The following is a 22,462-nucleotide window of genomic DNA, read 5'->3' as shown; positions in this document are numbered from 1 at the left end:
GTGTGTGTCTGTCTGTGTCTCACTGGCTCAGTGTGTGTGTGTGTGTGTCCGTGTCTCACTAGGTCAGTGTGCGTGTGTGTTTCTGTCTCACTGGGTCAGTGTGCGTGTGTGTCTGTGTCTCACTGGGTCAGTGTGCGTGTGTGTGTCTGTCTCACTGGCTCAGTGTGCATGTCTGTGTCTGTGTCTCACTGGGTCAGTGTGCATGTCTGTGTCTGTGTCTCACTGGGTCAGTGTGCGTGTCTGTGTCTCACTGGGTCAATGTGCATGTGTATTTGTCTCACTGGGTCAGTGTGTGAGTGTGTCTGTGTCTCACTGGGTCACTGTGTGTGTGTGTGTCTGTGTCTCACTGGGTCAGTTTGTGTGTGTGTCAGTGGGACACACACACACACACACACACTGACCCAGTGAGACACAGACACACACACACACACTGACCCAGTGAGATACAGACACACACACACACAGTGACCCAGTGAGACACAGACTGACCCAGTGAGACACAGACACACACACCGACCCAGTGAGACACAGACACACACACTGACCCAGTGAGACACAGAAACACACTGACCCAGTGAGATACAGACACAAACACACACACACTAACCCAGTGAGACAGACACACACACACACTGACCCAGTGAGACACACACAAACACACTGAGAAAGTGAGACACAGACACACACACACACACACAGTGACCCACTGAGACAGACACACTCACACAATGACCCAGTGAGACACAGACACACACACACTGACCCAGTGAGACACACACAAACACACTGAGAAAGCGAGACACAGACATACACGCACACACAGTGACCCAGTGAGACAGACACACACACATTGACCCAGTGAGACACAGAAACACACTGACCCAGTGAGATACAGACACAAACACACACACACTGACCCAGTGAGACAGACACACACACACACTGAGCCAGTGAGATACAGACACAAACACACACACACTGACTGAGTGAGACCCAGACACAAACACACTGACTCAGTGAGACACAGACACACACACACTGACCCAGTGAGACACAGACACATACTGACCCATTGAGACACACACAAACACACTGAGAAAGTGAGACACAGACACACACGCACACTGACCCAGTGAGACAGACGCACACACACACACACAGACCCAGTGAGAGACAGACACACACACACACACACACTGACCCAGTGAGACACACACACACACTGACCCAGTGAGACACAGACACAGACACACACACACACTGACCCAGTGAGACACAGAGACACACACACTGACCCAGTGAGACACACAAACACACTGACCCAGTGAGACACACAAACACACTGACCCAGTGAGACACACACACCCACTGACCCAGTGAGACACACAAACACACTGACCCAGTGAGACACACACACACACTGACCCAGTGAGACACACACACACACTGACCCAGTGAGACACACAAACACACTGACCCAGTGAGATAGACACACACACACACGCACACACTGACCGAGTGAGACCCAGACACAAACACACTGACTCAGTGAGACACAGACACACACACTGACCCAGTGAGACACAGACACACACTGACTCAGTGAGACACAGACACACACACTGACCCAGTGAGACACAGACACACACACTGACCCAGTGAGACACAGACACACACTGACCCAGTGAGACACAGACACACACACTGACCCAGTGAGGCACAGAGAGAGACAGACACTGAGCAGCAGTGAGAGAGATACACTGACACAGTGAGCAGCAGTGAGACACACACAGGCACAGTGAGCCTGTGAGTGAGTGAGTGAGTGAGTGTGAGCCGCGGAGTGCAGGATGATGGAGTATCGGTCTGGCTCTTTCACAGCCGCCTCAGACTATGAGGATGATGATGATGAGGAGGAAGAGTGCAGACTGCCCTCAGTACCACAGACTCAGGTATAATCTGCTGTTCCACACCAGGTGACGCTCTGGCAATTTGCTAATTCCTGATCCCAGCGAACTGCAGCCTCTCACATCCACATAGTCACTCACTCACTCTTACTCTGTCACACACGTACTCACTTAATCACTCACACCGCTGACTGCTCGCCCCGGAGCCCACCCCACCGGAGCCCACCCCACCGGCCCACCGGAGCCCACCCCACCGGCCCACCGGAGCCCACCGGAGCCCACCCCACCGGAGCTCGGCCCACCGGCGCTCACCCCACCGGCCCACCGGCCCACCGGAGCTCACCCCACCGGAGCCCACCCCACCGGCTTGTGTTGCTATTCTGTGTTTTTTGCTGCTGGTGGTGTTGTTGTTGTTGGGGGAAAGAAGGGGAGGAGGAGGTCAGTGTAATGGCGGAGGGAGACTCGGGCAACCAGAAGGGGCCTTGTTATAACTGCTCAGGGTTGGCCTCGGGGGTTGTCATGAATCAGGAGTTCAGAGTCTTGACACAGCAATTTCAGCACATCACGAGGCCTAAAAGTGGCAATTGATTCAAGTACAGAAAGAGAGAGACAGAGAGGCAGACAGACAGATAGAGATAGACAGACAGACAGACACAGAGAGACAGATAGAGAGAGAGAGATAGACAGGGAGAGAGAGACAGAGAGAGAGAGACAGACAGAGAGACAGACAGACAGATAGAGAGAGAGAGATAGACAGGGAGAGAGAGACAGAGAGAGAGAGACAGACAGATAGAGAGAGAGAGATAGACAGACAGACACAGAGAGACAGACAGACAGATAGAGAGAGAGAGATAGACAGGGAGAGAGAGACAGAGAGAGAGACAGACAGAGAGACAGACAGACAGATAGAGAGAGAGAGATAGACAGACAGACAGACAGACAGACAGACACAGAGAGACAGACAGACAGACAGATAGAGAGAGAGAGATAGACAGACAGAGAGACAGACAGAGAGACAGACAGACAGACAGATAGAGAGACATAGACAGAGACAGACAGACAGAGAGAGACAGACAGAGAGAGAGAGAGAGACAGAGCGCAGCTGCAGCTAATCATTGTAGTTATGGTGTGAGCTGCTGTTCAGGGCTGATCCCCTCTCTCTGCATTGGGTGTGTGATGTAACCAAAAAAGTAGTTTCATTCCATGATATTGTATCAGGTGTTTAGATCTCCCTTTGCCTGCCTTTGCCTGCCTTGTTTGTGTCATATAACTAACAATTTTATTCGTTCCTCATTTTCTCCCCTCCCCCCCTCCCAGCCACCTCATATCTAACCTATTTTTGACAACCAACTGAAATTAAACCATATTCTGGTCCAATTGTCCTCTTAATACCTCAGTTAAGTCACAATTTTCATACTGTATGCGAGTCTTGACACTAAGCGTTGGCAGGATGTTTACCAACTCCTGATCTGTTCTTGGGATAAGATGTTAAACTCTGGGACACTCTTCGTCTCTCCCTCCGCTTTACCCCTTCCTGCCCCATCTTCGGGTCATGCCTGAAGACCTTCCTATTCGACAGTGCCTACAGTCACCTCCCCCTCCCCCCAGCTCGGTGTCATGCTCTGCCACTATATTTCTAATAATAATCCTTGCATTTGATATAGGGACTTATCACGTCTTCGAGACATCTCAAATTGCTTCACAGGCTATACTGCAAAGTGAATTGACTATATTTTGTGGGTGAAATGCGGCAGCCAATTGCACACAGCAGTTTTTGTTGTACTCTAGCTGTTCTTATGGTTCAGATGGACTTTGAAAATACCACGACCCTATTTCAACAACTCTCCTAGGTCATCGATGGTTACAGTCTTGGCTGTGTTTGGGAGGATGGTATCAATGGCAACTCTGACTGCAGCTCTATTGCTCCCCATTTGTAATTCAAGAATAACAGCAAACTGCTTCCAATATCGTGGCCATTTTCTGCTGAACATGCAGAATAAACATGGGCTAAATGGCATGTGGTAACCTCACAACTAAAAATTGTCTTTGGGCATTTTATTTCACTAATTTTTTTTAAAACAGTTTAGAGCAATACAATCTAATTAAATTCCAGCAGCACCCAAATGTACACATTTACATTCTCAAAGTCCTGGATTCCTTAAAAAAAAATTGGTCACTTCAATCCACAAAGTTTGTGGGACACTGCTGTGCGCATTTCGCCCACAAAATATACAGTCAATTCACTTTACAGTATATTCTGTGAAGCGCTTTGAGACGTCTCAGACATAAGGCTCTATATCAAATGGAAGGATTATTATTATTCAATGGACACATCCCTGTGTTGTTCAGGCATAAGAAAACAATTGGTCATCTGTATTTGTGTACCACAGTGGCCATAGGCTAAACCCACATCCTGACTGACTTCTTTTAGGAGAAAATGGGCGTGGGGAGGGGAGACAAGTGTGGAACATAAATCAGCAAAGACTACAGTGAATGTGAATATCCTAGATATGTTATGATTTCCCTTTTTTAATGTTTTCTTCAGTTTTGTGTGTTGTTGAGCACTTATGGTTGAAGGGCGCAATGCTGATAAAACCATGGACTGGCATTGGCACAAACTTTTCTGCCAGTGTTGGCTACTGTACCGTTGAAACTTAATAAATAATAATAATCCTTGCATTTGATATAGCGCCTTATCACATCTTTGAGGTGTCTCGAAGCGCTTCACAGAGTTTTGTAAAGTGAATTGACTGTATATTTTGTGGGCAAAACATGGCAGCCAATTGTGCACAGCAGTGACCCATAAACAGTCCTGGTTTGAGTGACCAATTTATTTTATAAAAAGAAAACATTAAAAAGAAAGTTTTTGAAGAAAACTTAAGGTTCCAGCCAGTGACTAATATGAAGCAAATGTGTCCTGTTAGACTCAAAACTCACCTGCTCCCCTCCCCTCCCTCCCAGCAACTTCTCAACTGAGAGGCCGCGCGGGGCTTGGGGCTAGTCCTTGCCCTCTCCCATAAATAGGTCTGAAACTCTTAGCCAAAGGAACTGAAGGATTGATTTAGCTGCTCCTTTTCATTGTTTTCTCTTTCTTGAGAATTGGCCACAGTGAGAATGACTGGTGCTGATCCACATCTTCCTGTTGCTAATCAACATCTTGTTGGACGTTGCAGAAAATTTGTATCCCAGCGCTCTGTGCGTTAGCAGGCTGATCACATAGTTCACACATTGAGAACTAATGTGTCATACCTTGTGCTTGTGGATTTTCAGTTAGACTAAAATCACTCACCCTATTTATATACTGAGGGACATTTGTGGCAGAACTGTGGTAAGTACATTAACATAATAAATGCATGCACGCATACATACATACATACATACACACACACGCGCGCCTTGCATTTGATACGGCACCCTTGTCACGTCATCGAAACCCCTCAAAGCGCTTCACATGATTCAGTGTAAAGTATAGCAACTGTGTATTTGTGGCAAACGCAGCAGCCACTTTGCACAGAGCAACGCTCCACAAATAGGTCACAAGGTGAGTCATGGATTTTATCTGGTGACCAGGACACTGGGAGACATTCCCTTCTCTCTTATAATCATAAAAATAATGGTAATCCTTGCATTTAATATAGCACCTTATCACATCTTCGAGACATCTCAAAGCGCTTCACAGAATATACTGTAAAGTGAATTGACTGTATTTTGTGGGCGAAACGTGGCAGCCAATTGTGCACAGCAGCGTCCCACAAACAATCGTAGATTGTTCTTCGCGTTGTATCCTAGGATCTTTAATAGCCTGAGCGCACGTTTGATCCGTTGGTTTGTTCATGTGTTTTTGCTGTATTTTAACTTGCCAATTTCTAATTTGCATTTTAGATTTGCGCGGACGGAGGAGCAAGTATTGGCCACGAGCAACAGGGGCTAGTGAAGAATACACTGGAATGCAAGTGGAACCTGGCAGAAGCACAGGAGAGACTCTGCACTTTGGAATTGCACAACTCCGAGTCCTTAGAGCAGGAGCATGCCAAGGCACAGACTGAATCCTGGGAACTCAAACGCAAGGAAGACGAGTGGAGACAGAAGGAGGAGGAGCTGATGTGGAATGAAAGGATGAATTCGTGGAATGTTGATACGATCAGCAAGGAAGGGTTCAATAGGGTGCGGCACATGCTTCCTTATACTAATCATGCTGCGGTTGTATTAATTATAGTAACAATCCTTGCATTTGATATAGAGCCTTGTTTCATTGTTGAGACATCTCAAAGCACTTCGCAGAATATATTGTGAAGTGGATTGACTGTATTTTGTGGCAGAAACGCGGCAGCAGTTGTGCAAAGCAGTGTCCCAAACCAGTCATGACCCAAAATAATTTTTTTTGAGGGATTATTACCCTCCAATTCACCAAATCAACTCACAACTGGTTCCTACTTACTGCTAGGTAAACAGATGCGTGTGGAATAAGGAGTAAAATTTTTGTCCTGCTCGGGAATCAAACCCGGGTCCTCTCACTTGTGAGGTGAGTGCGCTAACTAACCACTAAGCTACTGCACTCTGCAAGTTAACATATTAACGTTAGTAGAGCTATATAGACCTAACAGCTTGATTTTGAGCTTGAGCTTCTGCATGTCGATCCAAATTGAAGCCAAATTCTTACCATTTTACCTCTCATATCCAACTTCAACTTTTCGAGCAGGACAAACTTTATGTTTACTTTACTTGTTGGTATTCTTAAAGAGCTGGTGGGGCACATGCCTGTAGTATTATCCAAAACATTGTTATAAATACCCAGGTGGTTCAACATATGGAGCACGACTGAGTGAGCAAAGATTCATTCAGACTCACAGGATTTGAGACGTCCTGAAGTCGTGATAAGGCGCTATATCAAATGCGAGGATTATTACTCCAACCTCCCTTTCCTCTCCAAGGTCCTGGAATGAGTCATTGCTTTCCAGCTTCGGTCCTTCCTTTCCCGCCACTCCCTTCACGAACCCTTCCAATCGGGTTTCTGTGCCACCAACAAAACAGAAACAGCCCTGGTCAAAGTGACAAAGTGACATTCTGTCCATCTGTGACCAGGGCACCCTCTGCCTCCTCCTTGACCTCTCTGCTGGCTTCAACACTGTTGACCACTTTATCCTCATCCACCGTCTCTCCTCTCACCTCAACCTTCATGTTTCTGCCCTTGAATGATTCAGATCGTATCTCTCACACCGCCTCCACTTCATCTCCACAAACGGTTTCTCCTCTAGCTCCCGCACCATCTCATGCGGCGGTCCTCAGGGCTCTGTCCTTGGTCCCCTCTCTTCAAAACAAAAAACAATAATAAATTGGTCATTTTCAATCTACGACTGTTTGTGGGACATTGCTGTGCGCAATTGGCTGCCGCGTTCGCCCACAAATATACCGTCAATTCACTTTACAGTATATTCTGTGAAGCACTTTGGGACGTTTAAAACACGTGAAAAGCGCTATATCAAATGCAAGGATTATTATTATTTGCTCCCTCTTGGGACATCATCCACAGACACGGGGTCAACTTCCACATGTATGCGGATGACACTCAACTCTACCTCTCTGCCTCCACCCTTGATTCTACAACCACTGCTGTGCTGACAGAATGTCTGTCAGACATCAAGTCCTGGATGAGAGCTAACTTTCTTCAGTTGAATGTCAACAAGACCGAGGCTCTCCTGTTTAGCTCCCGTCAGCACCTCCTCACCTCAGGCGCTGACAGCATCACCATCCATGGTTGCACACTGCACCTTGCTAAGCCAGTCCAGAACCTTGGGGTCTTGTTTGACCCTCAACTATCCTTTCCACCCATATTTGCACCATGACCCGCTCTGCCTTCCCCCACCTCCGCAACATCGTCCGGCTCTGCCACTGTCTCACACCGCAGGCCGCCAAAACCCTCATACACACCTTCATAACATCGAGGCTCGACTATGCAAACACCCTGCTTGTCAGCCTCCCTAACTCCTCCCTCCACAGGCTGCAGATCATCCAGAACTCTTCAGCCCATGTCTCCTGCAACATGCTCCGTGACCCTATCACCCCCATCCTCGCCCAACTCCCCTGGCTTCTCGTCACACAGAGGATACAGATCAAGATCCAGATCCTCACCTTCAAAGCCCTCCACGACGCTCGCTTCCCCCTACCTCTGTAACCTCCTAACCACCTACCATCCTGCCTGCTCCCTCTGCACAGCAGGCACCTCAGCCCCCTCCCTGTCTCCTTCAAGACCCATCTCATGACACTTCTCTTCAATTGTGCTTTTGATCACTCAAAAATGATCTCCAGGTTCCCCAATCCCGTTCCTAATGCCACTGCCCTCCACCTTCCCCAATCCCGACACCTAGCTCTCGGGTCTGAAACACTGTCTGTCCAACACCTTAAGACATGAAAGGCGCTATACAAATTTAATGTTGTTGTTTTATTATTATTATTATTTATCTTGGTACAACTGGTAGTGCTCCTGAAACCAAGTCCAGCCCAATTCACCAGCCTGCCCCAGGACCCATTTGGTAGTTCAAGTTTAACAGCAAATTGCTTCTGATATTGTGGTGATTTTCTGCTGAACATGCAGAATAAACCTAGTTTAAATGCCATGTGGTGATCTCACAACTAAAAATTATCTTTGGAGATTTTCATTCACTGAATCTTTTTTGAGCAGTAAAAGGTCAGATTAATCCTGACATGGCATCTGTTTGCTATTACAATATTGATTACCCTGGTTACTAACAGGGGATTAACAAAAGCTCACATTATAACAGTCCGGCTGGTGCTATTGAACTTTGTTTTTGAAAAATCTACTGCAAATGTAGTAATAATAATCCTTGCATTTGGATTGCTCCTTTCACGTCGGGAGGACGTCTCAAAGAATTTCACAGGATATATTGTAAAGTATAGTGACTGTATGTTTGCAGATGAATGTGACAGCCAACTTGTGTACAGCAATGTCCCACAAACAGGCAATGCTGCCCCGCCCCCTCCCTACCCCAACCGGCTCAGTACTGTGCTCCACCACTGTCAAGCTCTGCGTGAGGAGCGCTATATAAATGCAAATTGTTGTTGAGTGAATGACAAATTCTATTTGGGATATTCTTGGCCAGAACTGCATTTGGCGTGTCAGCTTAGACTATATGAGTTCAAGTCCTGACATGGGGCTTGAACCCACAACCTTCTGACTCAGAGGCGAGAGTGCTGATGCATTTGATTTGCTGTTGAAATGGCCTGAGGAAATGGCCTGAGAAAACAAATGGCTTGTTTAATGGCCTTATTTAATGGCTTGAACAGATTTCACCGAAATACTTATGTGTCAGTGTGTGGGGGGAGGGGTGGGGGTTGAATTGTAATTACATTTGCGGCCACCTTGGTAATCCAGCCACCTCACAATTGCAGGCACATTTTCACAGTCTCTTTCATGGTCTATATTAAAGGATAGGCTTCAGTAAACCGACACCTCACTATTCAGGACAACGGCCATTGATTGCAGCCGCTACAGTGCCCTCCTCCCCTTCATACGCGGTAAAACACCCTCCTCCGCTACCAACCTGTACAGTACACAGTGAGCGAGGCCTTGGGCTTCTCGTGCTGTTTCCTCGACATTGCTACTGTGGGTGGAGCAGGTTCCGGTTGCTCATGCGCGGCACGAGGAGAAAATTGACTTTGCCCGGCGCCTGCGTCCTAACCTGAGCTCCTGCAGCCAATTCTTGGTAAGCGCTGTATTCAGAGTACATGGTTTGTGTGTACATTGCTTGTTTTGATTTATTGACTGTGGACCAGTGCCACTACGGAAAGACTTATCCTTACTTGAGAGAGTGGACTTACCCCCAGTTCTAACGAAGTGTCATGGACCCGAAACGTTGACTCACTTTCCTTTCTTCAAAGATGTTGCCTGACCTGCTGAGTGTTCCCAGGAACTTCTGTTTTTGTTTCAGATTTTCAGCATCTGCATATTTTGCATTTTGTTTATACCAGCCGCTCTGATATTCAGTTCTTAGTTATTTCAGGTGTCAGGCGTGATACAAGCTCAAAGGTGTCAATAATCCTACGGAGTTCTGTAGTCCTAAAGGATGAGCAGTTTGAAAAAGTTAGAAAAGGTGGGGGGTTATAAGGGGGGGTAAATTGTGCATCTTTCTGTACTGTCTGTCTGTACTCAATGCTCCAAGACATTGAAGGGCGCTCTATAAATGTAAGTTGTTGTTGGTGGTTTTAATTCTGTTCTCTCATCTTTTGTCGTAATCAGAGCGTTATTAACAAAAACATCAAGCATAAAGAAGCAGAGGAAGAGGCTGATGGCAAAGTCGCAACATTTGTCCAAAAATGTGAACGCCAGATCAAACACTTTGGTAAGTGGATCGCACTTGAATTGACAGGTTGAAATTGTGTAGATACAGGCAATTCCTGGGAACTTGTCACTCCATGGGAAAAGCGCTTGGTGACAAGTTATACAAAGTGGCGAGATGGGCATATGTATAATAATAATAAGTCCAATTACACCCTTGCCCCGTATTCCTTAATACTCTGACCTAACAAATAGCTATCAGTCAGGAGTAGAAGGAACGTTTTGATGGGATAATAATAATAATTATTTATATAGTGCCTTATCACATCTTCTAGATGTCTCAAAGCGCTTCACCAGAATATACTGTAAAGTGAATTGACTGTATTTTTTGTAGGCAACAAATTTTGTGTATTTATACAAGCTCAAAGGTATCAGTGATCCTTAAGTGGTAGTGGTACAAGTTACGACAGGGTTGAGTTATCAGGAGTTGATTGTATTAAGGTCCTGAATTTTCTGCCGTCAAAATGGCTGCTTTCTGCCTAATAGCCTTCCTATTCCAGTTATACTGTGGAAGCAAAATGGCTACTTCCAGTGGCACAGAGGTGTGGGGCAGTGATTTGTACATCCCATTCCTCATTGTAATAAAAGCAGAAGTCGCTGGAAACACTCAGCAGGTCCAGCAGCATGGATGGCGAGAGGAAAGTGAGTTAAAGTTTCAGGTTGATGATCTTTCCTCAGAGTTGAGTTCTGACCAAAGATTATCGACATGAAACGTTGACTCATTTTCCTCTCGCCATAGATGCTGCCTGACCTGCTCCATGGTCCCAGCGACTTCTGTTTTTACTACAGCATCTGCAGTATTTTCCCATTCCTCATTGTAATGGCCGGAGACCTTTTTTAAAGCATTGCCCAATCATGAGATTGGGCAATGCTTTAAAAAAAATGGTTCTGCTCGTGTTCTATGCTGGTTTCTCTTGCTGCTACTTAAGAACATTAAAACCTGCCCCCTGTAAGTTGGTGGTGATCTGCAAAAGAGCTTCCAAAGGGCCACATAGGTGAGTGGTCTCCAGCAGCTGAACTTGTTGCTGTTGTGTTCCTTCTGTAGTAGTAGCTTCTGAAACCATCTGATATCAGAAGCAGGGGTTTAGGATGCTTTGCATTGGCTGAATCCTGATATATATATAATATATATATGATATTATACACATCTGGTAATTCATCATGAAGTATACAGTATAGACGCAGCATTCAAAGTACTGTTTCTAATTCCACACACCCCACTTCACCTCCGGCAACCCATGCAGTTTTTTTTAAAAAAAGTAATGATTGATTAGAAGATTTAATGCGATTTCAGTAAAAAAAATTGAAGTGTTGCATGAATTGGTTATTGGAATTGTCTCCTACTTTAGCTTATTTAGCCTCTGCATCCTTCCTTGGTTTGGCTCTTGGCTAGTTTCCGAACTTCTGGGTGTGGTACTTGTGAGATGGCCGATGAAAATGTCATAAAGTGATATTGCTATGTTTTTTCAGGAACCTCTTGCTTCCGCTCTTCCAATGACTTCCTCCCCCCGCACCACAATATATAACTAACAAAGTGCTTTATTCAGTTATTATACGATTCACATTTATATAGTACTCTCACATCAAGAGGCTATCTCAAAGCACTATTGATGGTGCAGTGCTGATTTAGTGGAATTTTTTTTAAATAAGTTACATTTTTGGCTCATTTTAATTTTGCACCTTCATTGCATTTTATCCCTGCTCTTGTTTTGTAGGTTTGCCTCAAGGAATACAAAATGTCCACTTTTTATATTTGAAATGCATAAGGTTAAGCTTTGATTCACTAACTGAATGAACTTTACAGTCTGTACAGCTAGGTGCTTTGGTATGTCCTCTGGATGTAAAAGGCACTATACTAAATGTAAGGATTATTATTATTATAAACTTGTGTCATGGTGATGTAGTTCTAGTCAGTGTAGGAGCTCCTGTGCCAGGAAATATTTTAGCGTGTAACGTTGCACTTTTTAAAAAAAACAGTTTTGATGTTCTGCTCTATAAATAGGACCCAATGTTCAAAGACTGCATATCCCAGTTATGTATGTCTGCCATTGTAGGAATGCTGAAGCGATGGGTGGACAGTCAGAGACACCTGTCGGATCACCCTCACCTCATCTGTGAAGAAACTGCTAACTACCTTATAAAGTGGTGTTTTTATTTACAAAAAGCAGAGGTGAGCCCATAGAGAAAGACTGATACCTTTCATATCATAGGTTTGGTTTGTGCTATTATTACTTTCTGTCCTTTGTATATACTTTGGGGGCAGTAATGTTTCACTTGTTTAGTTGCAGTTCAAACAGAAATCTTGTTGATGAGGAAAAGTCACCTGACTTTGAAACACTCCACTGTTTCAGCATTAATTTTATTCTGTGCAAATTGCACCGAATGTAGGCGGTGGCTGGATGTGGCTATTGTGCACCACAGGGTGTCGCAGGAGAGTAATCTGTGAGACTCGCTCGTCTGTGAGACTGATCTGCTAGGCTGTTTAGAAAAGACAGGCCACAAAGCTGAGACGTTTCAATTAAAAAACAACTCAATATTCCCCACTCTCGCACACATTGTGACTGAGTCACTGAATGAAAGTTGGAAACTGGGTCACCTGGTTAGAGAACCATAGGTGGCGCAGAAATAAAAGTAGGGGAAATGCCTTACTGAAGTGAACTGCAGCTATGTAAATCTTTGGGAATCACAGGGTAGAATGCAGCAGGTTTGAGCTCACCTTAGGAACACTCACCCCTCTAAATGCAGTTGTGCATTTGAACGCTACACTGGGACTTGTAACTCGTATGTTACATGCTGACATCCCAGTGTAGTTCTAGGGGAGCATAGCATTGTCAGATGTGCCAAACTTCAGATGAGATATTTAAATCAAGGTTCTGCCTGTTCAAGTGGATGTTAAAGCTCCCATGGCCCTACTTGAAAAGACAAGGGAGTTTCTTTCCTGGTGACCTGACAAACAATCTCCCAACAAGCAAATGGTCATTCACTTCTTTGCTGTCATTCGGGGCATTGCAGTTTGCAAATTGGCTGTCATGTTTCTCTCCCCCTCACCCCGACACCCCACCCCACACACACACAATATTAATACACTTTACAGTAAAATCCTGTGAAACCCTTTGAGGTGTTGTTAAAGACTGGCTTTAAAAGTGGGGAGGGCTGAGGAGTGGAGTCGGAGGGTCACTGGAATATTGAGAATCATCAGGTTGTTAATAATAATTAACTAACTGCTCTTGTGTAATGCTGAATGCTGCAAGCGGTATGTGGCCTGATAGAACCAAAAGGGTGGGTGGGGTGGGAAGATTGGTTTCTGATGCTCAAAAGTAACAGAATAACATTGGTTCACCTTGACCCCCTGATCTGTACCTCCACCAGTTACCAGGGCGCGTAACTGAACTTGAGGTACAGATCAGCCATGATCTTATAGAATGGCGGAACAGGCTGAAGGGGCTGAATAGCCTACTCCTATTTCTAAGTTTTTATGTTTCTATAATCCACCTATTTTTATTTTTCACAGAAACAGGCTTTGATGGAGCAGGTAGCTCACCAGGCTGTCGTGATGCAGTTTATTGTAGAAATGGGCCGAAACCTTCACCAAGATCCGAGGGGCTGCTTCAGGCAGTTTTTTGAAAAAGCAAAAGTAAGAGTTTTGAATGTAAAAAATCTTTTTTTGTTGTTGTAAAAACTAAAGGTATTAAGTGGTGGGGATTATTGATTATTGATTTGGGTGATCGCCCCAGGCAGCCTAGCTGATCGTCAGGCCCCAGGAGGCAGGCTGATTACTTGGAGCAGGAACTCTTCCACTCGGCTCCTGTTAACCCTGCAAACCATAACCCTCATGCTCATGTGGTCTTAGTTAGGACAGGCAGCGGGAAGCTTACCAGACCAGTGCTCACAATAGCTCACAATTAAATAATTAATATTATTTAATATGTGTTATTTAATAGTTTAATAATTATTTAATAAATTATTTAATATTATTATTTAAATATTATTATTTAACATTTGGGTCATTGAATCACTCCTTCCAAAAGGAAATCTGTCTAATCACAATTTAAGTGAGATAATGGAGGAAATCTGCATCCATCCCTGTAGAAAGGGAGCAGAAAGTAAAATGCTTTTCTGGAGAAGATGGGGAGAAAATTTGAGAAAATTCACTTAAACTAATTAAGTGAGCTTGGAGAAAACATAGAAGTTATGTAGAGGATTATGAATGCTAGTACAGTTCTTTACGATGGTACATAAGCTACACATTAGTTTTGGGGGGTCAGCCAGGTGTCTTGACATGTACGGAAACCCATCACCATGCTTAAGAGTTTTATCTAAAGTAAACTGAGTTCTGTGTTCTGTATACACAAGAAAGTTTCTGACTATTGGAATGGAATGTACATCCTGGTGGGATGCTTCCTGCTAACCTAGTTCTGAAGAGTATTGGGTGCAGCCAAGGCTTGGGGACCCTAGAGTGTTCCTTTGAGGGGTCTAAGCAGCTAAAACCACTTATCTTGTCATTGAAGGCATTCTCTGGCAAGCCTTGTGCTACTTGTTCTTTTGGAAGGAGTGATTCAATGTCCCAAATGGTCCTTTTGTTCTGTCCTGTGGTCCTTTGTTCTTGCAATTTAACTGCAGACAGGAGGGAAAACTATGCAAGTACTGTACTGTAGATGGAAGGGGAAAATAAAACAATTGGGAAGTTCAAGATATAGTTTACATGTAATTTTGTTCCTCCCATCAAGATTGCTGATGAGGGATACATGGAAGCGTTTCATACTGAATTGGAAGCATTTATCCAGAGGGTACGAGAATTTTCACAAGCAAAAACTGCAGAGTCGGTAACGATGGACAAAGTAGTTCGGGACTTTGAGCTCACAGTCTGGGCTGAGACGCCAATGCCATGTTGGGGAAATGCTGTATTTTCAGAGGTGCCATTTCTTTGGATAAGACAAGATGATTAACAATCCTCCCAATAAAAATTGTTTGTTTATTTCATGGCTGTTTGTGAGATTTGCTGCTGGGTTGGCCTACAAATATAGTCATTTCACTTTACAGAAAAAATCATTGAAATGTCATAAAATGCTTCACAGTTATAGTTACTTTTTCAAATTAAAAGGTAGATACTATTTGAGGTCAGCAGTGGGGTTTGAGCCAGTAACCTGTGGATTTGAACCCAGTTGTGATCCTGATGTTGCGAAACGTTTCATGCAAAAGTAATAATACAATAATAATCCGTGCGTTTGATATAGCGCTTTATCACATCTTCGAGACATCTCAAAGCGCTTCACAGAACATACTGTAAAGTGAAGTGACTGTGGGTTTTGTGGGCGAAAAACGGCAGCCAATTGCACACAGCAGTGTCCCACAACTAATCGTGGATTGAGTGACCAAATTATTTTTTTAAAATTAATACTGTTTATTAAGTCCTCATTCACTCTCATTTATAAGTGCAACAGTTGGTAGTATATTTCATTATGTGAAAAATTTAGTATCTCCCATATTGAATTGACTGAATATTTCCTGATTTTTTTTAAAAATAAATCTTTCCGATGAATATGAAAGCTCTTTCAGTGCAGCGATTCAGGACTGACAGTCTCAAAGGATAACTTTAAGCCAATTCCCTCATTCACAACATCTCCAACAGCCAACTCTATTATTCTTGCATGATATAGCTTGGAGGAATAGGATTCCTATCAATATTGTATTGTCTAATCCAAATCATTCCAGTGGGACACATTTTCAGGCTAACTGCTTCTCTCTATTGGTTTTGCTATTCTTCCTTTTCATTCTTGTCCCTACTTTTTCAGAAAAAAACACATTTCCAATCTCATTCTTAGCAGAATCCTTTATGGATCATATATTGGGTGGGCCGCGTATATTTCCTTAGATTTTCTTTATATAAACATATGAAAGACAGAACAACAACAACTTGCGCCCTCCATGCCGGGCGACATCTCAGAGCACTTAATCACTTGATTTCGATTAGTTTTTTTTTACATTGTTTCCTATTTTATTCTTTGCATCTGTAGATATCAAAAACGCTGATTTCCCCTAGAAGCTGATCTGAATTAGGCATTTATAGCCAGATGCTTTTTGTCACATTCTGTACTATTAATTAGATACGTGCTTCATTTTCACAATTCCTCAAATAAATTGCTATTTCTAATCCTTCCAAGGTAGCCTGTTTGCTGTTTGCATACATTTGCAGTACCAGCAGAACTTTCTGGGGTGATCAGAAGTTTGAATACTGGCAGTTTCCCTCCATTGTCTGCAAATGTTTATTTCAAGCGTCTATTTTATGGGCTCAATGATGGAGTGTTTCTACTTCTGCAGCAAAAAACTTAGGGAATGACAATGGCTGTGTTGACATAATGACAGCTAATAATAGTAATCCTTGCATTTGTAATAGCGACATTCATGGCAGAAGCGCTTTATAGGATATACTATAAAGTGCAGTGACTGTATTTGTGTATTTGGAGTCCTGTAGTTTAATGGTTAGAGCACTCGACTTGCAAGTGAGAGGACCTGGGTTCGATTCCCGGGCAGGGTGAACCTTTGGGCAAGTTTCCTACTCCACACACCTCTGTTTACCTAGCAGTAAGCAGGAACCCTGTTAGTCAATTGATGGATCGCTTTTTCAGGGATAATAATCCCTTAAAAAAAATTTGGTAACTTAATCCATGACTGTTTGTGGGACACTGCTGCGCGTAATTGGTTGCAGCGTTTCATCCACAAAATGCACAGTCACTACAATTTAATTCTGTGAATTCTGTATATTCTGTGAAGCGCTTTGAGACGTCTCGATATCAAATGCAAGGATTATTACAACAACAACAACAACAATTACGTTTGTATAGCGCCTTTCACGTCGGGAGGACATCCCAAGGCGCTGAATATATTATATATTGTAAATGTGGCATTGATTTCCGCACAGTAATATCCCGCAAATAGCTGTGAAGTGAGTGACTAATTTTACCTGGGGGATTGTCGAAGGGGTAAAAGTACTTAAAATCTTAAAATATATTTTTCTTAAAATATTTGTTCTCTTTCTCCCTCCTTCCTTCCTTCATTATATGAAGTGTTTATTTGGAAATGTAAAGCCAGTCCTGCAGAGAGATGAAACTTTACTGTGATTTTTTCTCTGACTGATTTCAGGAGCTCAAAAGATGCTTCCAGTTACAAGATGTGCAGCTCCTCCAAAACGTCCTTAGTGATATGGACCCTCAGGTATGTTGATGATGTGAGATTTTATCATTGTGAAGTCTTTACAAATGGACTTAACTGGTAATTCCAGGAAGGGCAAATTCTAATGATATTAATCAATAAGAGACCAAGACCCTAGTATAGGGTTACTATAATAATAATAATCCTTGGATTTTGATATAGGGCCTTATCACGTCTTTGAGACATCCCAAAGCACTTCAAAGAATATACTGTAAAGTGAATGGTCTGTATATTTTGTGGGTGAAACACACCAGCAGTCGTGGATTGAGTGATCAANTTTTTTTTGAAGGAATTAATACCCCAGAAAAGCGATCCGTCAAATGACTAACAACCGGGTACCTACTTACTGCTAGGTAAACAGAGCCGGAAGGAGTAAGGAAACTTGCCCAATTTTTCGCCCTGCCAGGAATCAAACCCAATTCTCTCGCTTGCAAGGCAAGAGGTCTAACCACTGAGTTAAAGGACTTACTGGAAGCGCATGTTTTATTTTGCCAATCTTCTCATTTCCACCACCACCCCCAACCCCCATTTATTTCAAATGAAACCTATCTCATGTTGTATGTGAAAGTGCAGTTGACCACGACAAAGAAGTTGGGAGTGTCAAGTGCTCTGGGACATTACCCTGCGTGTGGGGCGCTATATAAATGCAAGTTGTTGTATCAAGAATTGGTGCGAGACAATAGTTGTACTAAAGTAAAACAGGCCTTTTTTGAATTGGTGTAGACTTGAATAAGTCAAAAAATGTGCTGGGGGAAATACGCATTGCTTTCGGGTTCTCTTGAGTTAAATGACATTTGCTTTTTTTCCCCAATAACAACAATTCTGAGATGCTCTGGTGTTCACATGCCCTTCCTTGACGACTGGTTCAAACCATTGTGATTGAGGACGGATGGTATTAGTTTTCTCTTTCAGGATTTTGTTAAGAAATAGATTTTTTTTCTCATTCATTTCTGGGCAGATACTCTTCCCCAGAATGGAAACGTAGATATTGTTCATGTTCCCAAGCTTCCTAACCACTTATGTTTCTTTGTTTCTTCTGTCGTGGATGAAGAAATAATAATAATAATTCTTGCATTTGATAGAGCGATTTTCACATCTTCTGGACATCTCAAAGCACTTCACAGAATAGACTGTAAAGTGAATTGACTGTATATTTGTGGGTGAAATGCGGCAGCCGATTGGGCACAGCAAGGAAACTTGCCCAAAGTTCGCCCTGTTGAGAGCCGAACCCAGAGCTCTCACTTGCGAGGCGAGTGCTCTAACCACTGAGCTACAGGATAATGCCCCAGTTATGGGTAAGTTTTGATCATGGATAACACAACATAATCCATTCTCAACAGGAGAACTATTTCAACAAGGAGTAACTGATGAGAACAGAAACTACACTTGATCATGGAGTCAGGTAACTTAGTGGTTAGAGTACTTGCCTCACAAGTGAGAGGACCAGGGTTTGATTTCCAGGCAGGGCAAAACAGTCACTCATGGTGAGTCAGCACTGGATGTTATTGCAAATGTAGCACCACCTAAATAGAGCTGCATCTGCAAGATTGGAGTCCATCCTATTTTTTTAAACAATAAAAACTCTTCTAGGCCCCAAAATAGTGTCCAATTTTTGTCTAATTTTCTGCCCATTTAGCATATGTTCAAGGTCCATCTCACGATGTGCACATTTTATTATTGAAGAACTTGTCCATTCTCTTTCTCAGGTTGCAGAACACTGTTTGCAGCATTGTATTGATGCAGGCCTAAGGATCTGCAATTCAAAGGAAGCCAAAGAAGAAAGAAGTGAGGAACCCACAATGGATACTTCCTAATCTGTTGCTGTTGTGCAGTGGCTCTCTACAAGGATGCTTGCGTATTAAAAAAAACCTTCAGTGCAGTGAGAGAAAAGCTAGCTATTTTTGTATGTAACTTGTTTACTTGCCTGTTTGAATGCTGCACTTTATATTCATCAGGATTGTTAAAAACTCTAGTTAATTCCTTATATTCCATGGCAATAAATGGTTTCTGATAAGATTTAGATTCAAGCACCGGGTAATTGGCTGTTCGTGGGATGGAGTTTGCCCAAGATGTTTTTTTTATCCTTGTTTGACCTATGCAGGCCAAATTCTGTCTACTTTGGTTTTGCTTTGCAGAATATCAGTTGCATTGAGCAGTGAAATGAGTCACAGGGCGGGTTTTGTTTCCTTGCAGAAGGACTTTTTTGGGGAGTAAATCTGGGAATAAGTTGCACCCGATGGCAAATTCTTGGAATTCCATACAGGAGCCACTGTCTTTCAGTAACAAGAATCTATAATTCTTTCAAGTTCCTCAACTAATAAAAATATGAGCTTCCCAATGTTTGGTATGTAGTGAAGGGGATGTAGGTTGGTGCATGTGATTTTTTTATATTCATATTAAAAATTAGTCCCTCTCTCAACTAAACCATGGTTTGGCCAGCTCTGAAAAATTATAAGCTGGATTTTTTTTAACCAAAAAAAGGTTGGAATAATGTGTGTTCTTTTAAAGTTAGACCACTGAGTCTCTTGAAGTTGACGGTTTATCTCCCACATCGCTGGTTAAAAATTGCAGTGACACTGGGATCTGTTTGTTCAATGAATCTTATGGAAATTTTCAGCAGACTAATAGTCTTAAGTGTTACAGCATCAATGGGACTACTCAAATTCAAAAGACAAAGCTTTGGGTACTGCAGACTTCCTAGGCACAAGCACTCCTTAATGTAGTCCATATTTTTCTCAATTCTCTAGCCCCCTTGCCGGAGGTATACAAACTGTTATTGTTTTAATGTTGGCTCAAATGTATCAAATCCACAAAGGATAGTTTACTGGAGCTGCCTCTCCAGTGTGTGAGATGATCTCAGAGATGGAAACTTTGGGTTAATTTTTTTGCCTGTGTGAATGAAACATCTGTGTCCTCATTGGGAGTGATTACAAGGCATTGCAGTTGGGCCCAACTTGGTGACAGGTATATACCTGAATACAGCAAGTTGAAGTCAATGAGAACCGTTCAATAAATTCTGCTAGTATAGAACACAAATAGAATTGTTGGACTCTCTTTCTCTTCTCCGCGCCCCCCCCAGCCCCAGTGGATCTGGATGACATTGGCACAGACATATTGAAGCAGACATATTGGATCTCAGAATTTACTCTCTGTCCCAGGAGACTTGTTAAACATGGTGTAAAGTTTTCTTACAATTTCACTTGATCCACTCTTTAGAATTAACTTTCCAACATCTTTGTAAGTGTAAAGAGCAAAAGCATCAAGAATGTTCTGTGTTACTGTTGCTTGACGGGAAGGACAAAGGAAACCTTTTATTTAGAGTGCCAAAAATGGCATGCAACACCCCAACCCTGCAGCCTGAACACCCCATTGAATGAGCTGTAGATCTCACTCTGGATTGATAGATCTTATAAAGTAAGATTTGACTTGGGAGCTCATTTGAATTCAGGTTTAATACTCCATTGTTACAGTCCAGTCCTGTCACAGTCAGTTTAACCACAACTTGCGTTGGCTGATTCTTGTGAGTGGGGTGGGAGTGATCAATGTACACTTTTGACGGAAGGCATAGATGTTTAGTTTTTGCACTGACATGTTTGCATTTGGGACACTGCTGTGCGCAATTATCTGCCGTGTTTCGCCCACAAATATATGGTCAATTCATTTTACAGTATATTCTGTGAAGCACTTTGAGACGAAAAGCGCTGTATCAAGTGCAAGGATTATTATTATTATTGTGGAAGATTTAACAACCGAGTTTTCTTTCCTTGGTCCTGAATAAATGTATTAAAACTAGAAAAATGTTGTGTTTTATCTTACTTTGAATACATTTTTAAAGTACACCTCATTTTTTTCAATTGTTGCACTGCATAATTGTCAGATAATTTAATTATAAATTTCACAATCGCTACTCCTATACAGAATTCGAGATGTCTCAAAGCACTTCACAGAATATACTGTTTTGTGGGCGAAATATGGCAGCCAATTCCACACAGCTGTGTCCCATAAACAGTTGTGGATTGAGTGACCAAATTATTCTTATTATATTAATAGGTTTGGTTCAGCCAAGTGTTGCATCTTAAACAATAAAACTGCTTTATTGTTCAATCGAAACAAATTGCCAATATAGTATAGGTTTGTGGTGGTGGGAGTGAAGAATAGAGATTTTACAAAGGTTTATGGTAAATATAGACCTTTTTGTAATGGAAATTTTGAAACTAAAACAATTTATCCCAGTGTTATAATATATACACTCTGACACACACAGGGATCAGCAATAGATTCTGGACCCTGCTGGTATTACCCAATATCCAAAGGAAATGATAAAAATGTTAAATAATGACAACCACTTTCCCTGTGGCATTAGCAGTCAGGATACCCGTTTCAATACTCATTTCTCAGGGCAAATAAAATAATAATCCTCGCATTTGAAATAGCTCCTCATCACATTGTCAAGACATCTCAAAGCACTCAAAAGGATTTTGCTGTGAAGTGTGGGTGACTGCAAAAGCAGCAACCTACTTGCACACAAATAGTGTCCCACAAACAGCCATGGAGTAAATCACAAATTTTATTTTGGGGGATTGTTGGCCAAGATACCAGGAGATAGCCCTTTCTATTTTCAAATAGTGCCATGAGATCTTTAATTAGATCCCCATCTCACCCCATTCCTCTCTCCCTCCCCACTTTCGAACCTGTTTCCCACTCTTCTCAACACTATAACCCGCATGAAAACTGCTCCCTCGACCCCATCCCTAACTTATCTCCCAGCTCCATCTTCTTGCCCCTCTACTCACAGATACCATATTCGGCCTGCTCATTGGTACCTTTCCCACCCCTTTAAAAACAGCCGTCATCACTCCTATCCTTAATAAACCCTCCCTGGGCCCATTCCTGCTCTCAAACTACCACCCCATCTCCAACCTCCCTTTCCTCTCCAAGGTCCTGGAACAAGTCGTTGCTTCCCAGCTTCTCTCCCGCCACTCCCTTCACGAACCCC

At 42.9% G+C, this 22,462-nt stretch overlaps 1 protein-coding gene across 2 annotated transcripts; it reads left to right on the top strand.

Moving 5' to 3' along the window:
* Positions 1 to 1,895: 1,895 nt before the first annotated feature.
* LOC103191333 (hsp90 co-chaperone Cdc37-like 1) lies at positions 1,896 to 21,258 on the top strand (the record flags this gene model as incomplete). 2 transcript variants are annotated; one of them, XM_042337460.1, is given in 8 exon segments in its annotated part: positions 1,896 to 1,949; positions 5,787 to 6,068; positions 10,159 to 10,261; positions 12,312 to 12,427; positions 13,769 to 13,891; positions 14,985 to 15,044; positions 17,398 to 17,469; positions 19,173 to 21,258. In XM_042337460.1, coding segments are annotated over 8 exon segments (918 nt in total), but the record flags the coding sequence as incomplete, so codon positions are not given.
* Positions 21,259 to 22,462: the final 1,204 nt, after the last annotated feature.

This window comes from Callorhinchus milii, unplaced genomic scaffold (assembly GCF_018977255.1).
Source record: "Callorhinchus milii isolate IMCB2004 unplaced genomic scaffold, IMCB_Cmil_1.0 Scaffold1, whole genome shotgun sequence".
In the NCBI taxonomy this organism is placed as follows: Eukaryota; Metazoa; Chordata; class Chondrichthyes; order Chimaeriformes; family Callorhinchidae; genus Callorhinchus; species Callorhinchus milii.
The sequence above is the reverse complement of the archived record's forward strand: the minus strand, read 5'-3'. Positions and strand labels throughout refer to the sequence as shown.